Consider the following 27,018-nt stretch of genomic DNA (forward strand, 5'->3'; position numbering starts at 1 on the left):
CGATGTCTTTGTCGACAATCTATCCCACAATGATTCCTTATAATTATAGTTGAGACTAATTGTGAAGGTTGAGGATTAGTTGACATAGGCTTCTTTTCTTCCCTTATAAGGGGAGGAACAAAAGAAACCACAATAGGTTGCGGGAAACATGATGATTCCAAATGCTTTCTTTTGTAGGACATAGGAGGTGGGATTGTGGCATATATAGGAGGAATAGAAGGAGTAGGAAGAAGACTAGGTCCATTATGAGGAGGAGGAATATCCATAGGTGTAGGGTCTATAGGTTTACTCAAGGCCAACATCATCTCATTTTCTCATTTTTTATAAGATAAGAAAAGTGTGTCATTTGAATGCCTTAAGTGCTCAGGTTGTTTACACCAAAAGTAATCGAGAGTGAAATTTCCACGCTTTGTTGTGGGTTGGTAAAGGTTATTATTAATTATTATAATAGTGTCATTATTAGAGAGTTTCAAACATTTATGGATTTATAAGGATAGCTTTCATGGAAGAAATCCAAGGACGTCCCAACTTCACATGAAATTCATCTAATGAAGAAATAATAGAAAAGGTGACATTTAAACACTTGGTAACAACCTCAATAGGGAGAGTAATATAACCAATAGTATTGCAAGGGAAACCATCATACACCTTAAAAATACCATCACATTTATCATATGTTACTTGATGAATTTGTTGAGTAAAAAGATGCTCTTCAATAATCACATTCACCATACATATTGGATCAATGAGCACTCCTCATGAGAGTTTATCTTTGATCTTCACAATAATATATAATGGGCCATTAGGTAGAACTATAGTCTCCCTAGGATTGAAGGTAATGCATAGGTATTTTGTAGGTTTAGGTTTGTCAATAAGGTTCATAACATTATTAGATTCTACACCAAGGTCATTAGGTGAGAAAGCAAGTAGCTTAGACTCAACAACATTGGTAGAATGAGAAGGCAACGGATTAGTGAAAAATTGGAGGTTTTGGTTAGGAGGAGATATAGACTTATTCCCTTTGTCATTCATACTATCCATGGATATAGTATTGTTATTAATAAAGTTTGAATCTTATTCCTCAACTGGTAACATTTTTCAGTGTCATGACCTGGTTGACGATGACATTGACAAAAAGATTTAGGATCATGGTAAGTTGGCAATGGTTTAGAATGGTCAATTAGTTTCATTGGAGGAAGTTGTAACACATTAGCATTCATCAATCTCAACATTATACTATGCAAAGATTCAAAAAGTTGAGTTAATTCTTTTCTTAAGTATTTGGATAAAGGGGCCACCTAGTGTCATGGTTGCCACTAGAGTGTTCATGTTGTCATTTATCTTGATGAAACCTTTGTTGGGTTTGAACTTCATAAATGATTATTGATCACTCGCATTCTTATCAACTTGAGCCATTGAAGATGATGATTCAAATTGACTCACATGAAGTTGATATTTATGAAGCACTCAACACAATTGTGTAAAAGAAGAAAACTCAGAAAATAGAAGCTTATCTCTAATATTCTTTTGTAAAATAGGAATAAAAATTCTTTCAACATCATGATTAGGCATAGGATAAGCAATTTGTGAATACAAATATTTATATCTACTAATAAAATCAATCACTTTTTCTTTAACTCCTTGTTTACAATGAATCAAATCAATCAAAGTAATCTTAGGACCAATGTTATTTTAAAATTGTTGAATGAAAGCATTAGCCAATTGTTGAAAAGAAGTAATAGAATAAGGAGACAAAGAACAATACGATTGGAAATATTTATCTCTAAAGGTTCAAGTAAATAATTTTTCCATAAGTCTTTGATCATGAGAGAAACCACTACACAAGGTTTGCAATGTCTTCACATGAGTCAAGGGGTCATCTTTTCCATTGTATAGCTCTAATTGGGGAATTTTCATGTTTAGGAGGAACCACACATACAATCTCATCAGATAGTGGGCTTGCTACATTAAATGTGGGAACAATAAACTTGGATTGAGTTAAAGAAGCCAATTGGTATTGTAAGATGTAACAGTTTGGGCTAGGTTATTGATATTTACTTCAATGGAGGGATGATAATTGTACATAGTGTATTGCGATGGAGGAGAAACATTATTGGAAGTAGGTAGAGGTCGAGAATAAGGAGGGAGAACATTATAGTATTTTGGTATGGGAGATGGTTGTGAAACAAATGGAAGACTCAAAAAAAGGAGATATGTAACAGTATTGATTAATATGATTGCCCCCATGACTAACATGTGTAGGATTAACATTTTGTGTAGAAGCAATCATGATAGAAGATGTAATGTATGCACACTAGGAAAGAATGTATGCATAGGAATGGAATGGTTAACTTGGCTAGTAGGTTGAGAGTAACCAAGAACTTTAGCACAAATTTTGATTGGCATAGTATTAGTATCAACAATATGAGCAAGGCCACACGACAAATCCACACCTATCTTATCACTTTGAACCATTCTTTTCAATCCTTCAATCAAGGGGGTTGCCTCACTATTTGGGTATTGCTGACCCATCCATTATTAAAGATTTTCAAATTCATTATCAATCTACTCCAATTGTTCAATAGTAACCCTAGTTAGTGATTCCTCCTTATCATGAGAATTATGAGGCGATTGGGGATATGTGACATTTTTTTTTGGGACTAGAGGAAGCACCAACATTCACATGGAATAAGTTAGTTAATTGAGGCTCCATATCCTTAGTATTTAAACATTTGGAAGCCCTGAGTCTATAACTTCTTTTCATTGGAATATTGTATGTAGGACTAAGGGTAACAAAACTCATGCACAAAGAGGGAAAATTGTATGGAAAGTTTTGAAACAATTATTAAACAATGTAATTCCTTTGTAAAATGATTGATTAACCAATGAATTAAATAATGTGAATTATGATATTGAATATTAGATACATATGAATCTAAACATAACGTGTCATAACAATTAGATCTGAAACCACAATTGAAAAAAAATGCCACCCACAAGTCAATTTTAAAAGAAAAAATTAGGGTTTTTTAACGAACCTCTAAATTTATGTAATTCAATTGCATATATGATTTATAAGTGTAAATATGAATGTTCAAGTACATATAAATAAAATTTGAGACCACAAAATAGAATTAATGCAAATATAAAAGTGACAGATTCACCAAAATGTGTTGGTGTAAAATTAGGGTTTAATCAATTAAGATAATAAACCCACTAATCTTACTAAGGGAGCATTACATTAAAAGAGGGGCAAATTAATAGATCTAGCCATAATTCAATTAGGAAAAGGGCTGAAACACTAATTAAATTTACCAATTTTTTGTCTCCCCCTTTTGAGTTGAAATTTGGATATATAAATTATGAAGTTAAGGTAAAACAACATATAATTGAAGTGAAACGATAATAAGATACTGCTAGACAGAGCCATATACAAGGATCTTGTTGGCAATTGACACTCATTTGGTGGTTTCTAGTGGTTTTCAGTGGCTGATTATTGGTTTACAGTTGTCATTGATGGAAACTCTTCATACAATTTCGATCCGGTGGTCATAATTCTTCTTATCTAAAAGCAAGTGTTAACCAGTAGCTGATTAACCGATATTTTAGGAAGAACAAAGCATTTTTGGGTCCAGAAGCTTTCGGGTGATTGCGGTGTATTGAATCGTGTTTGGGATGATTGGGTCGACTTAGACACATCATTTTATTATTGTTTTGGTGATCTGGTCAAGTCGACATGTGACTACATGTTACACTTGCAGGTCGACATGATGTATGATCTATTTTGTGATTGCCAGTATATAAGTTTGGTATGGATGATATTTTTGGTGAATGATGTGATTGTATGCAAGTGAGAGGTGATCGAGAATCCATTTTGGTGCATTTTCACGTGCACATTCTTGATCTGGTAGCTAACTAAGATAGTTAACAGGGCAAAACAGAGAAGGTGATCCAATCAGTATATTTAGCACTAAATCGAAACTCATCCAAGCATTGAAGATGCTATTTTAGAGGTCATTTATTGTAATTCATCACTGTAACTATCTTGTAATTCAGTGAGACTTCCCTAAGGGTTGTAGCCTTCTGGATTATTGTAATTGAGTAGTGAGCTCTAGGCACTATGCTTGAATGCTTGTGCATTTTCATATTATAATATTGTTTTGCTACTGGTCATAGTGGAATAATATTGTGGGTTCAAATCCCACTGTGGTTTTTCCCATTTGGGTTTCCACGTAAAAATATTGGTGTTATGATCTTATGGTTGTTTGTTTTATGTTTCTGCATTTCAGTTTCAAGTATTTATTTCTAGCGGTTTAAAGTTAAGTTTGAAAATCTGCTAACTGATAGATCACTGATTCACCCCCCTCTCAGTGATCCCCGATTCCAACAATTGGTATTAGATCCTATTTCCTCTAAGGAAGTTGAAGCACTTGAGGAAGGTCTGGGAGATTGAATCAGTGGATTCCAATTTTTAGAGACAACTCAATGTGGCACTTGAGGATCTTGGTGCAGCTAGAAATGAGATTTGTACCTTGAAGAAGAACCTGAATGTTGTTCATGATTTCATTAATGACTTGAAGGATCAAGTGATCACTTCTAGAGATAAAAGGATATAATTGATAGACAAGTTGAAGGAGAAAGAAGATCAGACCATGGAATATTAAGGTGAAGTTGATGAAGTTAACAGGCTTGAAAGAGAGAATGTTGTTTTGAAGAATGAGATTCAATCCATTGTGATGAGGTTGACTAAGGAGATTGAGGAACAAAAGAAGAATGAAAATAATCTAGCACAATCATTGAAGGGAAGAGCTGATGAATGCTTCAGACTTACCTATGAGAATGATCAGTTGAATCTTGAATTGAAACAATCAAGAAATAATGGTCAAGAACTTGAAAGACAGATTGCTACTTTAAGGGATGAACTTGCTACTACCAATGAATACAAAGAAAAAATCAAAGCCATCTTAGCAAAGCTTGATGAGATGCTGGAGATTAAAATACATGGAAATGACATGCAAGGACTTGTTTTTGAGAAAGGTGAATCCTCCAGATTTGGACAAGGCAATGCAAAACCTGATCAGAAGAAGAGAAAGAATCATTTGGTAAGACAACCTAATGCTCATAAATTCAATGGTAGATTCTTTACTTGCAATAAGTTTGGTCATATGGAAAATCAATGCAGAAGTAGGATGAATAATGGAATGAACAACATGAATAATGCTCCTACCTTTATCAGTCAGTGCTTCATATGCAATAATTTTGGTCACAAGTCAAATATGTGTAGAGCAGTAATGAATAACTTCCAAAACAAGAGGTGTTATGCCTGTGGAATGTTTGGAAATATCTCTAACTAGTACAAGATGAGACCAAATTAGATGAACTTCAAACCTATGCAGAACAATATTATTTGTCATGCATGCAACAAAACTGGTCACATTGCAAAGTACTACAGAAGCAAGAACAATGTTCCGGTAGACAAGAGAAAATTCGATAAGAAGGGAAAAGCGAAGGTAGAAGAGATTAGAGAAAAACATGAGAAGATGTGGGTTAGAAAAGATGAATCTAAAGCTGATAATGGGTCTGCACTTGAATTTGGTGTAGGATCTTCATCTGATAACTAGGGCTTTATGCCTTAGGTAGGGCTAAATGCGGATATGTTGGATCTATACAACAAACACTTGGCGGTCAGTTTGGGCAATCTCAAACCTGAGTACAAGGTTCTACAAGACAATGGTTTTTTCGCAGTTCATTCATTTTTCGTTGTTTCATGAAGCTGAGTAGATCCAATACATTCTTAGTCATGTCCATGATGAGTTAATATGGCTTGATAGGCCACACAAGATTACCAAATAGGCAATTCGAGTCATGACATGCCTAGTTGAAACCGGTGAGGTGCCTAGCCCAAGGAAAGTGTCGAATGACACGGTGATAGCTACCATGGGTTCCAAATTTGATAACAGAGCAATGACCATAAGCAATATACTAGATAATGATGTTAAATTTGTATTGATGATAGTCAGTTATAAGGTCTACCAATCCAGCAAGCATAACTTTGTCTCTAGTACTGCCATTTACTTTGTCTATCAGATGTTGAAAGATGGCAAGAGGTATGATCTATGTTTATCCCTCCTAAATTAGTTGTTGAGCAATTTGAAGAAAATTAAGCAAGATAAAAAGCACACTTTCAAATATGGTACACTTCTTATTTGCTTGGCTATCCTATTAGTTGGGAAGGTTCTATTTTGATCTTTACACGTCATATTATCTTTAGATCATTTATAAATCACATGTTGTGTCATAGATTCCAAGGTTGTGTCAAATTATGAGTTTTGTAGTTGATCCTTACAATGAGACTAATTTTGTTTTCTTATCATGATTCTTATGAGACTCCGTGATCAAGAGTTCTCTAATAGTTTTTCACAAATGTATTTGGTCCTTTGACTGATGATATTTTAGGATTATAAAGTTTACTTCATAGAGTGTTTCTAGTGTTATTTGAATAAGGTTATCTCTTTATGATCCTTTGTATGGAGGGAGATTTATTGAACTTGAGATGGATATATTTGTCTTTCAGATGTGATGGAGGACATTCATTGATGACTAATCCAATCATCTTATTTGTCTTCAGAGCTTGTTCTACATATGTTTCCACATCAGTTCTAGGTTGTTGCCTTCTTCATTGATTGGGAATGTACTTGATTAGATAGTAGCATCGTCAACATGGACAAGGAGACATGAATGTTGTTTTGAGACATAATCATCCTACTCATTTCTATTTGGATTGGGGAGCATTCCTATATTCATTCATGGTTTTTTGTCTTCCTATGGGAGACAAGTAGTTTGTATGCATGGCATCATGTTTTCAAACACTTACCATTTTGTAGGACATTATTCATTATTGGGAGGTTATGTAGCCTTTTTCTTTCCTTCCTATGAGAGGATCATTGATTTTATATACAAGATGTATGTAGTCCTTGGGAGTATTAGTGATTCATCCATGTATCGTGTGTCATCTCGGTAGTTTATTTTTCTCTCTTTTGGAGAGGAGTTTTGTCCCACAGGGTTTGCTCATTTTCTTCATTTGTGAGAGATCATTTTCTTTGTACATGGGAACCTAACATGACTTAGTTGTTGTGACCCATATTACATCATCATATTAGCCCTGCGTAATTTTCATAATAATCTCACTCCCTAAGTTTCACTTAAGGGGGGAGGCGTTGGTGTGAATGTGGTTATATCCTTACTAGGTCCTAGTTAGCACCTATTCACACATGCTAATATTACTTAGGCATACTAGATATTAGTTATCCTAGTTGGCATTCCATTCTAGAATATATTAGTCATCTCTCATTTATCTAATAGAGTGTGTCATGAATTTATTGTTTTTATCAAGGGTAGTTGTACCTACCTCATCACACCTTGCCTATATAAGCAAGGCCTATGTGAATTTGTATTCATATTCACTCATTATCAATCTATGCATTGTTATGCAAGTTTTCTTGACATTCTCTTGTGGAAGCTATTATGTTCTTGCAAATATCTTGGTAGTGTTAGGGAGTTGCCTATCAACTCGTACAATATTGATAGTTGTTAAAGTTAAAAAGAAAATCAATTAAATCGTATAGTTAAATGAATAAGTTGAGCTTAGGATGTTATCATTGTCAAACATATAATTAAACTTCTTTAATATATAAAGGATGGTAGAATGTATAAATATTTTGATACTTACTAACAATTGAACTTGATCTTGTGTAGGCTTGTCAATGGGTGATCAATATAATGTCCTAACTAAACAAGTATTTAAAGAGAATACATGTGTAATGATTTCATTGGGAAGAAAGTTAAATAGGTGTGATCTTGTGTGTAGAGAAGATAGTCGAATGTGATTATTTTTCTTATAAGTCTAGTTTTTATTTTATTATTTTGTGAATTGGTTGATTTGAAAATAAAATGTTGTATGAGTGTTGTGTAAGAGTTGAAAAGCCTGATTAGTTTGTCAAGCTCATATTTGATGTTTGTGGGGTTTTCAAAGGGCTAAAAATGATCTTATTTCATGCATTTTTATGTTTTTTGGGACCTTAGGTTAGATGCCTCTGGATTAGGGGTCCTTTTAAGTCTCCATATTGCACTTTGGTCAACATATGACCTTCCAAAAATTTTATTTTCAGGAGTGGAAAATTTATGGCTTAGGGACTTGGGGAGGTGACTTGTCACTCTTCAACCCCACTTCCCAAAATTCATTTATGAATCTTGAGGAGAGCAAAAAGGCTCACATGTGTGAGCCAAATTTTAAGGTTGGAATAAGTGTACAAGTACACTTCACACCTTCCCAAAAGAATCTCACACATGTGTGAGAAATTATGGGAGAATGTGAGGAGGGTAAGGAATGGGGAGGTGACAAATGTCACCTCTCCAATTCAAGGGATTCAAGTTTGAATCTCTACTTAACCCCAATGGAGGAGTTGGGGGATGCTTGGTTTGTGGGAATTTTAGCTATAAAAATTTTCAAGTGTTAAGAGTGAAGAGGAGTAAGAGAAAAGCTCTTGCAATATGATGGAACGAGAATGGCTTGAGTGAAGTGTAAATTATTGTGATTGTGAAGTGTAAATTCTTGTGATTGTGAGTTTGGTAATAATTTGTGATTAAAGAGTTAATGTGGGTTCTCTTTGCTTGTGGTATTTCTAGAGTCTTATATTACTTGATGATGCCATATTGGTAGGCGGAGAACAAGTCCTCTCTCATTGGCATTCCACCATTTTAAATTTTACTCTTGTGGCTAGATGTGTTTTAAAGGCATAACTCTTTTCTTGGAGTTGTATTCCTTTTCTTTATTCTTATATATTTCAAATCAAAGATAAATAACATGATGCATCTTTTATTTAAGGAAAGGAATTGTACATGTTTCCAAGAGAGGAGAAGAAGCATTCCTTCTATTTTTAAACATAATAAGAAAAAAGAAAAAAAATGCAAACAAAAAGAAGGAAATGTATTACCAATGCTTCATACTAATTAGACAAAAGAAGGAACTTATTTCTATCCTCATATGTGTGGGTATGACCCTCTTATATGGCTATTCATTCCTTACTACTAGTAAGGCTATAGGTTTTTCTTCCAATCGTAGATGTGTTTATGTCACCAAACAAATATGCAAGGCTTGCATGTTTATTATTGGCTATAAGAAGTTGTCAAAATAGGCAACTTAACCATCACACCATGCCACTATAGGCAAAATCTCCATGATTTTCATTTTATAAACTCATCTAAAATAATTTTAGGCCCACATGTCAACAGTTATAATTGAAAAAGACTCCCATTTTGATATAATTGTACTCTCATCAAATCTAATATTTCTTATTATATTATGAATTGTTTTGTCCAAAAAAGTTCAAACACGCAAAATTCAACCCACCTATCAAATTGTGTTGTAGGTATGGTAGTAAGAATGGGGAATACTCTCACAATTACTATTATAGTTTATTTATAAATTCATAAATAATAGAATCAAAGTGTTTTTGAACATTTTTCCTTTTATGAATAAGAGCATAATATCAATCCTCCCTAGAATGTACTTTGACAAAAATTACATTATATATATCTAATAAAAAATCATAATAAATTATGAAATATAAGCAATACAAAATGTGATACAACATTCATATATCTAAAATGCACAACATGCATAACTAGATTTGGAAATGTGACTATGAAAAGCTATTCAATTGTGTAGAAAGTTATGTGTAGACAAGGTGCATGCATATGCCACAAAAAAGGAATGATAGTTTTTAGTTAAGATGGTCATGCACTCAAACAGATATAAAATAAAATATAACATAAAAATGAATTTATAAACTATAGAAAAGATTAACTTTTTGAGCATTTTAGCATGTACGATAAATCTATATATTGTCATTCATATCTATTCTAATAAATTTTTACTTTTATTTCTTCTTGTAGTATCTCCTTTCAAAAGAATGTGTCATAGGTGCATGTAATATGCTACCACTATATGAGAGCAACCAATAATACTTTTTCATCATACTAGTATTCTTGCAAAAAAAAATTACTCGCCCCTAGAATTAAGGGATGCAAATCAAGCCACTACATATTAGGTGCACTTAAAGCAAGAAGAAAATTATTGGTGTTTCAATTTAATATAAGAAGTCGCTTAGATTCTTCATAATAATAATATAATTTTGTATCTAATAATGTAATACCATTGGTGTTTCAGTTTAATATAAGTCACTTAAAGTCTCCATGATATTTCACGCAATGAATTTTAATGTAATACCAAATCTCATCAACTAATTTGGTAGATTAGATTGGGAAATACCAAATCTCATCAACTAATTTATATAATAAAATTTCAAATTAAAATCTGAATTAAAAGTTTAAAGTGAGAATGAAAAAAAGACTAATTTTTTATTACTCATTTTATGCCAATAATTTAAAAATAATCTGTATCCATAATGAATTATGCTTAGGATAGCATGCCATTGAATTATTATCTTAATCTCTATCTATCTCCTTATATCTCTCCCTCTCACCCACTTTCTATCCATTTATATAATCTTCCTCCTCTATATCTATTTCCATATCTCTCTTATCACTTTGGCTTTTTTCCAGATCTTTGACAAGGTTCTGAAAATACTGGGCAGTGGCATTCGTGAGGGTAAGAAGCCTCATACGAAATTCATTAAATTTTTCTCGGGGCTTTTTGCTTGCAATAAAAACTTCCAACTCTTCCTCAACATAGTGATGGAGTTGTTCTAAAGATGACTCAGCATAAGCTTGGTTGTGCTCAAATAAATTCTTGTGGGCACTTTCATCTTGAGAAAGATAATAACCATAAGCATATGTCCACTTGAGCACACGCCTGCATTCAACAATCTGAAGCCATGCATCTGTCACAAATTTAAGATGTGGGCCATATAAGCATTGTATGTCACTCAACTGTTTGATCTGAAATCTCTCAACATTCTTCAAATCTGACACTGCTTTTTCCCTAGATCTTTCATGGGCAGCCCATCGTTCATAATAATGACTGTATCTCTCCAAGGATTGTTTAATGGCCTCTCTATCTTTTCTCTGTTTTTGCACTGCCTCTGATTCAGATTCCTCATTAGGAACTGTCTCTGCCCCCTGTTCATCACCTCGAAATCTGTTGCAAGCAGAATTATAAGAATGGGCCATCCAATCCCCAAGGCATAACCAGCAAAATTCAAAGAAGCATGGAGCCACACATTTCATATGCATGCAGCCCTGATTTTTTTCAATTGCGCGGCCACATTTTGGGCAGGGCTTTGTATTAACAATTTTCCAATTTTCTGTTTCTGCATTGTCTCTGTTCTTGAAGGCCCATTTTCTAACAGTATCACAGTCAACAGGACGATGCATCTCCTCTGAGCAGCTCCAGCAAAAATTATAAGAGCATTTGCAGGTCACATCATAGCATTGGCTGATTCCATCCTGCAATTCCACAGCATACTCACACTCAGGAGCAGGGCACCATTTGATTCTTTTGTTTTCCTCAACATAAGATCTAACAAGAAATTGCCCATATTTTGTTCTGTCCTGTTTCTCTGTAATCAAACAGAGCACAGTGTCTTCGCCCACAGCAGCCCCACATTTTGGCTCAGGACATCTCAAACTGAGGCACCCGATTCCATTTTCCCTAATTGAGATCTGAATGTAGTTCACCCAACAGGGCTTACAGAAATAATGGGCACAAGCAAGGGCCTTCATTTCAGTAATGAAGTGGGCATCCATGCAGATCGAACAGTATAACTGCTCATCAGCTCTGAGCTGTTTTACTGGAGCCTTGTCAAACAGCCCTGAATCTTTTCGCACTTTCTGCTCGTTGTAAAACCATTGTTCCACCAAATTTGTAATGCTCCATTTGAATTGTTGCAAGAGAATCCTTGACTCTGCTTGAGATAAACAGCAAAGGGATGAAACAGTCTCCATGGCCTTCTCCTGTTCTTCACGGATGTCTTGAAAGCTCAAACTTCTGTAAGACTTAGTGCAAATATTATTTTCTCCCTTGTCTGCCGAGTAGTTTTGCTCTTGAGAAGATACAGAGTCTTCGCTAGAAGAGTAATCCTGTGATTCGTACTCCATTCTAATTGAATTATTTCTTTTTTCTTTAATTAAATTGAATTGATTTTGATGCGGATGTTATGAGGATTTAAACCTTTCCTTTAATATAGGGAAATCAATGGTCGACACATCTATTTGTTCGTTGAGAAGCACGTCTCTTCAATTTCAATTTAAAACATCTTTCCATATTCAATTTATTTATTATTAATCAAAGTTCGTTTACAATATAAACAAAAAAAAAATGATATATTCAATTTTAGATTTCATCTTTATAATGTATACATACACATCTATTTTTTTATTTTAATGATAAATAGTAATTGCATCGTGGTGTGCAATGGGTACGTGAGAAGTTCAATTAGAAAAAAAATTGGACTAGTTTTTGCATATATTTGTCCAATACATGAGGTGAATTGCTTGATTCGATATACAAAAAAAGCATGAGGTCAATTGATAGGTCATATAGCAAATGTTGTTGTTTGTGCAACAAAGGACTTAATGGAGAAGTAGTAGTTTTAAATCAACTAACATGACTGAAATAAAATGTCTAGATCAAAAAGATAATTAAGCTCCATTACCAACAGACCCCTGTTATGTTTGCAATAGGGAGAGGGGGAGATACCGGGATAGAAAAAGGGAGAAATAAGAAATAAAAGAGGAAGATAGAAATATAAATGGAGATGGAGAGGGACATGGAGAGAAGGAGAGGGGCACATAAAGAGAAAGCTCAAGACGAGAGAGGGATAGATAGATATGGAAGAGATAAACATATAGATAGAGAGGGGAGAGGGAGAGATTAAGCATATAGAAATAAAAGAGGACGGTAGAAATATAAATGGAGATGGAGAGGGACATGGAGAGGAGAGGGGTAGATAAAGAAAGAGCTTGAACTATGTTCGAGAACAATTCATTATTTTTTGTGGATATGCAAGTCTAATGTAGACTTTGGCACTTTACTTGTAATCTTCCCGATTAATGGTTTGATTCTTTTTTAATGTGTTTGATAGTTTATTTTATCGTATTGTTTCTTCAATGAATAATACACTGGTGAGGAAATTTTCATCGTTCTGACCAACGATTGATATGGTGAGAAGATGGATAGTGACTAGGTGGAAACTGAAGGGAAGTGTGTCTTCGAGCGCCATGCCTAGTGTTCTTTTTTGTGTGTAAGTTTATAGCCGAGGAGGACCTTTTGGTGGCGTTGTTCATGGACATATGAAAAACATTACTTCTCCATATGTAGGTAGAAACCAAGGTTTGATCCTGTTGTTGATTTAACAAGACGAAACCAAGGTTTGATACTTAATGTGTGAATGGTGTTTTATTTTTGGCTTACATATCTTTGTTTTTAAAGATAGTTTAGGAGTCTATTTAGCTATTCTAATTTGATGATTTTTGGGTCAAGTTTAGAGGTAAATCGAATTTGTAATTCTAGAAAGAAATACATAGAGAAAATGAGAGTTATAAGTAGACATTTGGATGCTAATTCTGGATAATCATATGGTGAGTGAATTTGTTCAGTAAACAAATTCATTTTACAAATAAATATTAGTTCATGCAAGTGATATGATTACTTTCAAATTCTATTTGGAGCTCATAGAGATATTTTAGTTTTCTTCTTAAGCTTGAAAGACAAAAAAATGTGGCTTGAAATATTCAACATTTAGTAACAAACGGAGCTATAGGCATTGACTAATAGGCTTGTAGAATCCTATAAATGAGTTATCATTCCTCTTCATCCTAACAAGAGCCTAGTCAAAAGTTAGGTAATGCAAAAGCATTCTTGCTCATCCATTAGTCAAGAATAATGATTAGTTAAGGTTACTTCCCTAAGGTTGCTCAAATTTGTTTTAAAAATGAAAAGAAATGATCTTATTAGATCTTTTATTTATCCTATTTTTTAATATTTATTAATTGAAATGTTGGGAAATGAGATTCTAGCCTAGAGACAAACTAAGATCCCAAATCAATATGATTTCATTAGGGGAGACAACCACCAAGATCTAAATTTAGTCCCAAAGGAGAGATGAATGTTGTGAATGATTATTTCCTCTTTATGTATTTGATAGGAAGATGCAAGAACTAAGTAAAATACTAGGAAATTGACAATAATAGGCATAAACAGATAGATACATAATTGAAAGTCAACTCAGAAATATAGATTTGGAAATGAGATACAAAAAGGAACCTATCACTAAAATTTAGAGTTTAAATTACCAGTCAAGTATGCTAGGCACCATAGATCTAAAGTTATTTTTGTCATCTAAAATTTTGGATTACAAATCAAGATGCTCTATAGATCATTCCCTCCAAAAAGTGTGCTAGGCAACATAATCCTAAAATTAGACTCCCAAACTCTATGGTTGATTGTATTGTTTCTTCAATGAATAATACATTGGTGGGGAATTTTTCATTGTTTTGACCAACAATTGATATGGTGAGAAGATGGATAGTGGCTAGGTGGAAACTGAAGGGAAGTGTGTCTTCGAGCACCATGCCTGGTGTTCTTTTTTTCTTTAAGTTTATAGCTGCGGAGGACCTTTTGGCAGTGTTTTTAATGGACATATGGAAAACATTACTTGTCCATATGTAGGTGGAAACCAAGGTTTGATCTTGTTGTTAATTTAACAAGATGACACCAGTGTGAGTGAGGATGTTAGAACTTCCATTGGAATTATGGGATGAGAAAATCTTTATATAGATTTGAAATACGTTTGGGCATTACATGACTACGGATGATGTGACTAAGGCAAAATCCAGGTTAGTTTTTGCCCAGTTTTGTGTTAATGTTGTTAAAAAAACTTTACCAAATTTTATAACTTTAAAATCAAAACTAGGAAAATAGACCCAGGCTTTGGTATATCAGAATGCCACTATTTATTTCCATATATGCTCTAAACCAGGACATATTATCTCAAAATATAGAGCCCCCCCAAAGAAACAACTAAAACTTAAGGAAAAATGTTCTCCCCCTTGTGGAGAAACATAAGAGTGATGGGGAAGTCTCGGAGGCTGGGACTAATGACTACCCATTCACAGATGGAATTTTAAAATTAATGGAAACTCCAAATAAATCCAATCTCCCTTTGGAGGCCATTATTTCTCCAACAAAGGTTCTCATGCCTTTGGTTGAGGAGCTCAAGCCCCTTGAAAAGAAGGTTCAACTGGAGGATGGAGAAATTGTCTCCACTCCAAATGCTAGAAAATCTAGAGAAGTGACCTCTACTATCTTTGATAGTGGTGTTGTGTTGGAAAATGTTGCCCTCTTTTCGTTGAAGAGATAGACCCCGGATTCAAAAAAATCTCTCCTATCCCCAAGTGCAACCACGAGTAACCAACTACCTGGAGATGATGAAGAATAAAGAACTCGATAAAGGAAAGCCAGAGCTAAGAAGATTGATGTGGGTGTGGAGAAAAATACTAGTTGCCCCTCACAAGACTTTCAAGGCAAAAAAAGGTAGCAAGGGAAATCACCAATGGGAGGGAGAGGACCCTTGATGTTTCATTCAAATGTAAGAAATGAAATTCTTGTTGGCATATATGTAGAGTTTGATGACATGATGATAATGTATGTTGTCATTGATGTCAATATGATGAAGTGTGAACCGGTATGTTGAAGTAAGTAAACTGGAAAGTGAACCGGTATATGCAAAATTTGTATTAAGGTTTCACTTGATATGACTACCGGTTGGTAGTCTCAGCTTCAGGGTTTCCGGCTGATGCATTCCAAGTTTGTGCGATTCGACCGACAACATCCTGTGATGAGTTATCATTGAAATAAAGATTAGAATCGCGTTGCCATGTTAGCCTTGTGCGCGTGAAGGATTTCCTTGAGGATCATGCATGAGAAGATTGATTCTATCTACATCGGGAATGTGCAAAATCTTAGTAAACGGTGGAGAGCACGTGATGGGTTATCAGCTTCCAGAAGCGGTGAAGAACAGACGATGCAGAACGTCTTGAGATTTGTTCAAGATTGTTTTACCTTATGTAATGTGATTAAACGGCCAGGATTGGACTATCTGTATTGTTAACCTAGATGCTTAGGGTTTTAGGTTTTGGCCATCGACCTAATTATTGTCTATAAGATCGATGATGATTTTCATTTGAAGTTGTTGGGAAATGAATGTATGTGAGGTGATTCTTGCCAGACTGGAGAAGTGAGTAGAGATTTGCAGAGTGTGATTGCAGATGTAAAGGAACTGAAGCGGATCTGCCTTGGCATTAAATGTTATTATCATATCAGTGTATTACCTGTTGACTTCTAACCACTTCAGCAAATGGAAAATCCCTTTATCGGGTAGCTTTAATGGGCTTTTTGTAAATCCTTTAACAGGGTGACTCAAAATCATTGAGTTCTTCAAATCCTCTTGCGAGCAAATCCTCTTGGGTATTCATCCCCATTGTGATTTTTCCCAGTTGGGTTTCCACGCGAAAAATCAGTGTGTTATGTGTGATGCTTTTTCATGTGATGTTTTAGTGTTTTCTGTTAAGCGATAATGCAAGCTGATCTAATGGTCAGTGTATTTTTGATGTATTAATTTCTTAAGCATATGGGTGAAGTTGAGAAGAGATATTAGGTTTTGAGATGATCTAAGTATTACTAGTTTATATCTTTTATAGCCTTCCTGTGTTTCACCGGTATTATCTTGGTTTAGGTTGGTGATGTTGTTTTCTAGTTAGTGCAGTCTTTGTGGTTTAAGTTGTCAGAGAATATTTTGTCTGTACTGATTCACCCCCCCCCTCTCAGTACCTGTTGGGTATTTACTGTTCATCATTATTCATCAATTGGTATCAGAGCGTCCTCCAGGTCCTCAGTGCTATAAGCTTAACCGCTTGAGGAAAAGATCCTATTCTAATGATGAAGAGGGAAGTTCCTAAGTTCAACAGAGATAACTTTAAGATATGGAAGGACAGAATGAAGATCTACATTAAAAGCATGGGTGCTCAACACTGGAACTATGTTGAGAATACTTATGTTGTCCCTACCGGTACTCTCACCGATGATCAAAGAAGAGAAATCCAGGAGAATGGGCAAGTCATGGAAGCTCTTATTAGCAGTCTATCTGATATTGAGTTTATAGATGTTCAAGATAAAGACAATCCCAAATATGTATGGATACTTTGGAGAATATCTATGGTGGTAATGAGCATGTGAAGCAAGCTAAGGAAGAGAGCCTTAGGGGAAAATTTGAAGACATGTGGATGGTTGAAGGAGAGACCATTCAACAATATGGTTGGAAAGAATGTTACATGGTCTTTGGTAACTAGACCTGAGCACAAAAATGTTATTGGCACCAAATGGGTTTTTAGAAACAAGATGAATGAAGATGGAACAGTGGTAAGAAACAAAGCAAGATTGCTATGTAAGGGATATGCTCAAGAAGAAGGAGAAGACTATGCAGAAACTTTTGCTCCAGTAGCTAGATTGGAAGGAGTTTGAATGCTACTTGCATATGCAGCCTTCAAGGGATTCAAAGTATATCTGATGGATGTAAAAGCTGCATTCCTGAATGGAATACTTGAAGAAGAAGTGTATATAAAGCAACCAGATGGATTTGCCCTATCAGAAGACAGTGATATGGTGTGTAGGCTACATAAAGCCTTGTATGGATTGAAGCAAGCACCTAGAGCATGGTATGAACATTTACACTCCCATCTTATGAAGATTGGATTTGAAAGAACAAGTGAAAATAGAAATATCTATCTGAAGTCAGAAAGAGATCAGATTTTGATCTGTGAAGTGTTTGTTGATGGCATAATTTTTTTTGGAGATAACAAGATGAGCCATACATTTGCAAATGAAATGAAGAAGGAATTTGAGATGTCACTAATTGGAGAGATTAAGTTTTTCATTGGACTACAGATTCAACAATTGAAAGATGGTATCTTTATCACTCAGTCCAAGTATGTCAAAGAGGTGTTGAAGACCTTTCGCATGGAAGACAGCAAACTAGTTGGTACATCGATGATGACCGGTTGTAAATTGTCACAAGAAGATGACTCAGCGTTGATGAATGAGAAGGAATACTGGTCAATGATTGGTAAGTTGCACTATGTAGTACACAACATACCGGACATTGCATATGGAGTGGGCATTGTTGCATGTTTCCAGAAAAGTCCAAGAGAATCCCACTTGGTAGCAGTCAAGCGGATTCTTAGATATCTGAAGGTAACTATAGATTATGGATTGTGGTATCCATACAATAATGATTTCAATCTCAAAGTGTTTACCGATGCCGATTGGGCTGGTAATGTGGATGACCAGAAGAGCACAACCGGTGGTGCATTCTTTCTCGGTAGTAGACTAGTCTCATGGATGAGCAAGAAGCAGAGTTGTATCTCTCAGTCCACAACAGAAGTAGAATATGTAGCAGTATTTATGAACTGCACTCAAACAATTTGGATGAAGCATGTATTAAGTGGTTTCAAAGTCCCTGTATCTAAACTGATGAGTATATTTTTTGATAACACAAGTGCAATTAATATTTTAAGAATCTGGTATTGCATGCTAGAACCAAGCACTTCGAGCTCAAGTATCATTTCTTGAGGGAGAAAGTTCAGAACAAAGAGGTTGTATTGGAACATGTTTCCAGTAAGGAGTAGTTAGCGGATATATTCACCAAGCCTCTACTGAAGGCTACATTTACCTATTTAAGAGGTGAATTAGGGGTGTTGCCCCTTCAAGAGGTGAACTAAAGGTATGTGCTCCACATCAGTCAGGTATTGCATTGTCAAATATTTTCAGGATTGATGTGTTGAAAGGATGCTACTCCTCAGTGGGAGCAGCATAGTGGAACATGGAAGCTTGTGCCTCCACTTTGGCATTGTTGTCAAAGGGAGAGAAGATGTGAAGTAGAGAAGATATCTGTAGTATTGAAGATATATAATATGGAAGAAGATGTAGAGATATCTTTGTGTATTGCCATCAATGCCAAAGGGGGAGATTGTTGGCATATGTGTAGAGTTTGATGACATGATGATAATGTATGTTGTCATTGACGTCAATATGATGAAGTGTGAACCGGTATGTGTGAACCAGTATGCTGAAGTAAGTAAACTAGCAAGTGAACCGATATATGCAAAATTTGTATCGAGGTTTCACTTGATATGACTACCGATTGGTAGTCTCAGCTTCAGGGTTTCCGGCTGATGCATTCCAAGTCTGTGCGATTCGACCGATGTGATGAGTTAGCATTGAAATAAAGATTAGAACCGCATTGCCACTTCATCCTTGTGCGCGTGAAGCATTTCCTTGAGGATCATGCATGAGAAGATTGATTCTATCCACCTCGGTAATGTGCAAACTCTTAGTAAATAGTGGAGAGCGCGTGATGGGTTATCAGCTTCCAGAAGCAGTGAAGAACGGATAATGCAGAACGTCTTGAGATTTGTTCAAGATTGTTTTACCCTATGCAATGTGATAAAATGACCAGGATTTGACTCACTATATTGTTAACCTAGATGCTTAGGGTTTTAGGTTTTGGCCACCGACCTAATTGTTGTTTATAAGGTCGATGATGACTTTCATTTGAAGTTGTTGGCAAATGAATGTATGTGAGGTGATTCTATCTAGACCGGAGAAGTGAGTAAAGATTTGCAGAGTGTGATTTAAGATTTAAAGGAACTCAAGCGGGTCTGCCTTGGCATTAAGTGTTATTATTAGATCAGTGTATTACCTGTTCACTTCTAACCACTTCAGTAGATGGAAAATCACTTTACCGGGTAGCTTTAATAGGTTTTTTGTAAATCCTTCAACAGGGTGACTCAAAATCATTGAGTTGTTCAAATCCTCTTCCGAGGTAACCTTTAACAGGGTTTTCACCTCTAACTGGGTATTTAGCCATCCCTTAACCGAGTGATCCCTAGCAGGATCGGTTCCTAGCAGAACCTATTGTAAAGTCTATAACCGGAATAGGCTCCTAAAAGAGCGAACTTCAGAAGAGTTCAAGAACATCTTGTGGGTATTCATCCACACCGTGGTTTTTGTTGGGAAAAATGGTGTCTCAACCTTGCATTTATGTGAGGTTACTATTTGTAGTAAGTTTTCATTTGAGCACGAAATGGTGCGAAACTCTCCCTGAAGCTTCTGGTTGGCTAGATAAGCATTCCGGTAAAGTTGCGTCGCAAGGTCACAGCTAGTTTTGAAGATATTAAAGTTTTCGTCTTGGAGGGGTGCAATAAAATGTTTAAACTTAATTTTGGGGACTTTAGAGGCTCCGAAACGCCCTGAAAATTTGCCGTAACTAGTGAAGCGGGTTACGAGGTGATAGAGCACTTCGCGAGCTTTCCGACGCTTCAAACGGTTCGTCAATCGGACACCCGGTTCTCAAGTTATGGCCTCCGGAAGTTTGTACTCCTGAAATAGGAAAAATAATTTGTATCGGATACACAAATGAGCTGTAAAAGGGAGCGACACGTTTTGATGTGTGCTTTAACATGTCATAGGGCATCTAGAAGGGAGATAAGGTCGGCTACACCTTATTGGGTGGTTTTAGCCCATGGTTTTGTAATACCGTTTGACGGTTTCTTGTATTGTATCTCCTATTTATGAGGTGTGTGAGATAGAGGTTGTGTGTAAGAGTCTTATGGCTATTGAGTTGCCTCTGAATCTCTGATTAGTGTTACTCCTGCGAAGAGCTTGCTCTGCAAGTATGTTGTAATCTGTTTTTGATTGCTGAATAAAATATTGAGCTGCTTTTGGAGGGTGGGGTTTTTCTCCCGAAAGGGTTTTCCCCACGTAAATCATTGTGTTGTGGTATGAATGTTATTATATCTATTTCTATTTTTTGTAACTGTTGTAATGATCTGAAAAAGTTTTGCATTACCCTCCTCTCAAGGTTAGTGTAGGAAGTTGTTTCTGCTACTTAACTTCCTTACAAGTGGTATCAGAGCCTGAACACCTTTGGTTTCAATTGTGGGCAGTTGGGTTTTTTGAACTAATCCAGATTTGAGTGGGAGCTTGTGCAAAAGACACTTTTTGATCTTGTTGCAGGAATATTCAGATGGCGAGTTCGTCAGGGAGAATAGAGGTGGAGAAATTTAATGGAAGTAATTTTGAGATGTGGAAGCTGAAGATGGAAGATCTGCTAATAGATCGAGATCTTTGGGATGTTGTTGATGCGAATGTCCAAAGACCCTCAGATCCTACTGCAGCAGCTCAGTATGATGTTATGGACCGAAAAGTCAAGGGTCTAATTAGACTGTGCCTGGCAGACTCTGTTCTAATCAATGTCCATGAAGAAAACTCTGCAAAGAAGCTATGGACTAAGCTTGGTGAGATGTATCAAGTGAAATCTTTATTAAATCAAATTTTCTTAAGAAAGAAATTGTATTCCTTGAAGATGGAAGAGGGTGGACGAATTGCAGACCACCTAGAAGCATTCAATATGATTGTGGCTCAATTAGTATCCGTCGGTGTTAAGATGGATGAGGAGGAGAAATGTCAGATCTTGCTTTGTTCTTTGCCTGATTCGTGGGATTCTCTTGTTATGGCTATCGGTAGTACTTCTGTTGTTTTGAAATCTGAAGACGTGGTGGGTGCCCTACTCGGTGAAGAGATGCGAAGGAAGGTATCCATCAGTTCAAAGGAAGCCCTAACCGTTCGTGGAAGACCTAAGGAGAAAGGCAAGAAGAATGAGAAGCGCGGCAAGTCCAAATCCAAAGGGAGATTGAAATCTCCTGGAAAGTCCAAAGTCATTTGCTGGAATTGCGGTAAACCGGGTCACATCCGTAAGGACTGCAACGAAGAAAAGAAGAAGAAAAAGAAAAAGTTCGATTCTGATTCTGAGTCCGACAAGGAAGATGGCGATGCATTTATTGCGGATTTGGCGACTCATGCAGGTAATGATGCCTGGCTAATTGACTCAGGTGCATCTTTTCATATGACTTCCAATAGAAATTGGTTTTCTGAATATGAAGGATTTAATGGAGGTAAGGTGTACTTGGGTGATGATTCACATCTAGACATTGTTGGTCGAGGTAAAGTTAGAATCGGGTTTTCTGATGGTAGAATAAAAAGGATTAATGGTGTGCTGCATATCCCTGGATTAAAACGAAACTTGTTATCTATGAGCAAACTGATAGATGCGGGAGTGCAGGTAGTCTTTTCTGAAGCAGGATGTAAGATGATTAAGGGTGCTATGGTAGTTGCTAGAGGTGTCAGGTTTGGCACTTTGTATAAGCTTGAAGCATACACTGTTGAGTGTAATAGCACTTCTGTAAAAAGTAAATCTGCGGATACTTCACTGGAAGATTTGAAGGTTTCACCTTCAGCAGATGGAAATGGTTTTTGGGTACCTAAGGGTGCACTTTCATCTGAAGCAAAGTTACCTGCAGAGAAGACTATGTTATGGCACCAGAGACTTGGCCACATTGGAGAAAAGGGTCTAAGGACCTTGAAAAATAAAAATCTTATTGAAGGTTTGAATGATTGTAATCTTGACTTTGATTTCTGTGAGCATTGCATTTATGGAAAACAAAACCGTGTTCAGTTTTACTCGAGTTCTCATAAAACTTGTGGTGTTCTGGACCTTATCCATTCTGATGTGTTTGGTCTAGTAGATGTCTCTTCGATTGGAAAATCCACATATTATGTTTCATTTATTGATGATTTTAGTAGAAGGACATGGGTATATTTTCTAAAGAGTAAATCTGAAGTTTTTAGTCGTTTTAAAGAATTTAAAGCAATGGTTGAGTTGCAGACTGGAAAGAAAATAAAATGTTTGAGAACTGATAATGGCGGTGAGTTTTGCTCTAATGATTTTGATAGATTCTGTAAAGACTGTGGAATTAACAGGCAGAAGACAACTCCGTATTCTCCACAGCAGAATGGAGTTGCAGAAAGAATGAACAGGACACTGATGGAAAAGGTTAGGAGTATGTTGAGTGGTGCTGGTCTTGAACAAAAGTTTTGGGCTGAAGCTGTTGCCACTGCTTGCTACCTGATTAACAGGTCTCCTACATCAGCTCTTGTTGATAAAACGCCTATGGAAGCATGGTCAGGTCACAAGCCTTCATTGAGACATCTTAGAGTTTTTGGTTGCGAGGCATATGCACATGTGCCAAAGGAGAATCGAACAAAGTTGGAGAACAAGGCTGTGAAATGTATCTTCATCGGGTATAGTTATGGTGTGAAAGGATACAAGCTTTGGGACCCTGTTGTACAAAAGGTAATTCACAGTAGAAGTGTTATTTTTAGAGAAATTAAGTCTCCTTCTGTTACATTGCAGCCAGAACAGACTAAAAAAGAAGATGTGATTCAACTTCCTTCTACACCTGAAAGAGTTGAATCGAGACCCTTAGATAGGCAAGAATTTGAGGAGAGCTCGTCTAGCTCTGAATCTTCAGAAGAGGAGGAAGAACCTCCAACTCAGCTTGTTCGAAGGTCTACAAGACATAGACAACCACCTGAAAGGTATTCACCTGATGATTGGAGATGTATTTTTGCTCTGAATACTAGTGTGGATGAACCGAAATCTGTAGAAGAGGCATTAGGTATGAATGATGCAGAATCCTGGAAGATTGCTATGGAGGAAGAAATGGCAGCTTTGAAAAAGAATGATACATGGGATCTTGTACCATTGCCTGAAGGACGAAAACCTGTTGGTTGTAAATGGGTGTTCAAGAAAAAGATTGGTTCAGATGGAAGCATTGAGAAGTATAAAGCAAGGTTGGTTGCAAAAGGCTACTCTCAGGTTGAGGGTGTTGATTACGGTGAGATATTTTCTCCTGTTGCAAAAATGACGTCCATTAGATTTTTGCTTTCTATTGCTACTGCTTATGATTTAGAGGTTGAGCAAATGGATGTGAAAACTGCTTTCCTTCATGGTGATTTGGAGGAAGATATTTATATGACACAGCCGGAGCACTATGTGGTGAAAGGCAAAAGTAATTTGGTTTGTAAATTGAAGAAATCTTTGTATGGCCTCAAACAAAGTCCTAGGATGTGGTACCAGAAATTTGATACATATGTGTTGAGTTTGGGATTTGAACGTTCTAAATCAGATCACTGTGTTTATTATAAATCTTATGGTGATCATTTCTTATTCATTGCATTGTATGTTGATGATATGTTATTCATTGGTAAAGGGAAAGGTATGATTTCAGAACTGAAGTCTCAGCTCGCTACTAAATTTGAAATGAAAGATCTTGGTGCAGCAAAGCACATTCTTGGGATGGAAATTAGAAGAGATAGGGTAAACAGAAAGCTATGGCTAGGCCAGAGTAAGTATGTGAATTCAGTGTTACAGAGGTTCAACATGCAGAATTGTAGACCATTGAGTGTTCCTTTTACAGTTGGATTGAAACTATCTGTTTCAGATTGTCCTACATCCCCATTGGAGATGGAAGACATGAGTAAAGTGCCTTACCAAAGTGCGGTTGGAAGCTTGATGTATGCTATGGTCTATACTAGACCAGACATTGCCCAAGCAGTGGGAGTACTTTCTAGATATATGTCTAATCCTGGTAGAGTTCATTGGGATGTAGTGAAAAGAGTCTTCAGATATTTGAAGGGTACTTCAAAGTATTCTTTATGTTATCATGGTAATTCAGATGGAGACATGACTTCCCTTGATATCCATGGTTATGTGGATTCAGATTGGGCAAGTGATATTGATAGCAGAAGATCCACCAGTGCTTATGTGTTTACTTTGTTTGGTGGTGCAATTAGTTGGATGAGTAAGCGACAGGCTGTGGTTGCTTTATCCACTATTGAAGCAGAGTATATGGCAGCTACTCATGCTTGTAAAGAGGCCATTTGGCTTAAGAGACTGTGTTCGGATATTGGAATAAAACAAGGTACAGTGACAATTTACTGTGACAGTCAAAGTGCAATTGGCCTACCTAAGAACCCGACATTCCATGCCCGGACCAAACATATTGATGTTCAGTATCATTTTGTTAGAGATATGGTCGAAGATGGTAGGGTGAAGCTGGTTAAGGTGGAAACTTTGATGAATGTTGCAGATGCTTTAACTAAGGCTGTGAGCACAGAGAAGTTCAGATGGTGTTCAGAGTCTATGGGCCTTATGGCCCCTAGCAATTGATTCATTGTGTTGACATTCCCTTCCGCTCATGCAAGGTGTTCGACAAGTGGGCGATTTGTTGGGAAAAATGGTGTCTCAACCTTGCATTTATGTGAGGTTACTATTTGTAGTAAGTTTTCATTTGAGCACGAAATGGTGCGAAACTCTCCCTGAAGCTTCTGGTTGGCTAGATAAGCATTCCGGTAAAGTTGCGTCGCAAGGTCACAACTAGTTTTGAAGATATTAAAGTTTTCGTCTTGGAGGGGTGCAATAAAATGTTTAAACTTAATTTTGGGGACTTTAGAGGCTCCGAAACGCCCTGAAAAGTTGCCGTAACCGGCGAAGCGGGTTACGAGGTGATAGAGCACTTCGCGAGCTTTCCGGCGCTTCAAACGGTTTGTCAATCGGACACCCGGTTCTCAAGTTATGGCCTCCGGAAGTTTGTACTCCTGAAATAGGAAAAATAATTTGTATCGGATACATAAATGAGCTGTAAAAGGGAGCGACACGTGTTGATGTGTGCTTTAACATGTCATAGGGCATCTAGAAGGGAGATAAGGTCGGCTACACCTTATTGGGTGGTTTTAGCCCATGGTTTTGTAATACCGTTTGACGGTTTCTTGTATTGTATCTCCTATTTATGAGGTGTGTGAGATAGAGGTTGTGTGTAAGAGTCTTATGGCTATTGAGTTGCCTCTGAATCTCTGATTAGTGGTACTCCTGCGAAGAGCTTGCTCTGCAAGTATGTTGTAATCTGTTTTTGATTGCTGAATAAAATATTGAGCTGCTTTTGGAGGGTGGGGTTTTTCTCCCGAAAGGGTTTTCCCCACGTAAATCATTGTATTGTGGTATGAATGTTATTATATCTATTTCTATTTTTTGTAACTGTTGTAATGATCTGAAAAAGTTTTGCATTACCCTCCTCTCAAGGTTAGTGTAGGAAGTTGTTTCCGCTACTTAACTTCCTTACAAGTGGTATCAGAGCCTGATCACCTTTGGTTTCAATTGTGGGCAGTTGGGTTTTTTGAACTAATCCAGATTTGAGTGGGAGCTTGTGCAAAAGACACTTTTTGATCTTGTTGCAGGAATATTCAGATGGCGAGTTCGTCAGGGAGAATAGAGGTGGAGAAATTTAATGGAAGTAATTTTGAGATGTGGAAGCTGAAAATGGAAGATCTGCTAATAGATCGAGATCTTTGGGATGTTGTTGATGCGAATGTCCAAAGACCCTCAGATCCTACTGCAGCAGCTCAGTATGATGTTATGGACCGAAAAGCCAAGGGTCTAATTAGACTGTGCCTGGCAGACTCTGTTCTAATCAATGTCCATGAAGAAAACTCTGCAAAGAAGCTATGGACTAAGCTTGGTGAGATGTATCAAGTGAAATCTTTATTAAATCAAATTTTCTTAAGAAATAAATTGTATTCCTTGAAGATGGAAGAGGGTGGACGAATTGCAGACCACCTAGAAGCATTCAATATGATTGTGGCTCAATTAGTATCTGTCGGTGTTAAGATGGATGAGGAGGAGAAATGTCAGATCTTGCTTTGTTCTTTGCCTGATTCGTGGGATTCTCTTGTTATGGCTATCGGTAGTACTTATGTTGTTTTGAAATCTGAAGACGTGGTGGGTGCCCTACTCGGTGAAGAGATGCGAAGGAAGGTATCCATCAGTTCAAAGGAAGCCCTAACCGTTCGTGGAAGACCTAAGAAGAAAGGCAAGAAGAATGAGAAGCGCGGCAAGTCCAAATCCAAAGGGAGATCGAAATCTCCTGGAAAGTCCAAAGTCATTTGCTGGAATTGCGGTAAACCGGGTCACATCCGTAAGGACTGCAAAGAAGAAAAGAAGAAGAAAAAGAAAAAGTTCGATTCTGATTCTGAGTCCGACAAGGAAG

The 27,018-nt window shown here is 36.6% G+C and overlaps 1 protein-coding gene across 1 annotated transcript; it reads right to left on the bottom strand.

Moving 5' to 3' along the window:
* Positions 1–10,551: 10,551 nt before the first annotated feature.
* LOC131079180 (probable E3 ubiquitin-protein ligase ARI8) lies at positions 10,552–12,117 on the bottom strand. The gene has a single exon (XM_058017086.2). It carries the CDS (start codon positions 12,115–12,117, stop codon positions 10,552–10,554), a length of 1,566 nt encoding a protein of 521 aa, XP_057873069.2.
* Between the last annotated feature and the right edge of the window lie 14,901 nt (positions 12,118–27,018).

Source organism: Cryptomeria japonica, chromosome 10 (genome assembly GCF_030272615.1).
Source record: "Cryptomeria japonica chromosome 10, Sugi_1.0, whole genome shotgun sequence".
NCBI lineage: Eukaryota > Viridiplantae > Streptophyta > Pinopsida > Cupressales > Cupressaceae > Cryptomeria > Cryptomeria japonica.

What these genes read in the sequence shown, in the direction of transcription:
- LOC131079180 (XM_058017086.2), bottom strand. Translation starts at nt 12,117, where the DNA reads ATGGAGTACGAATCACAGGATTACTCTTCTAGCGAAGACTCTGTATCT.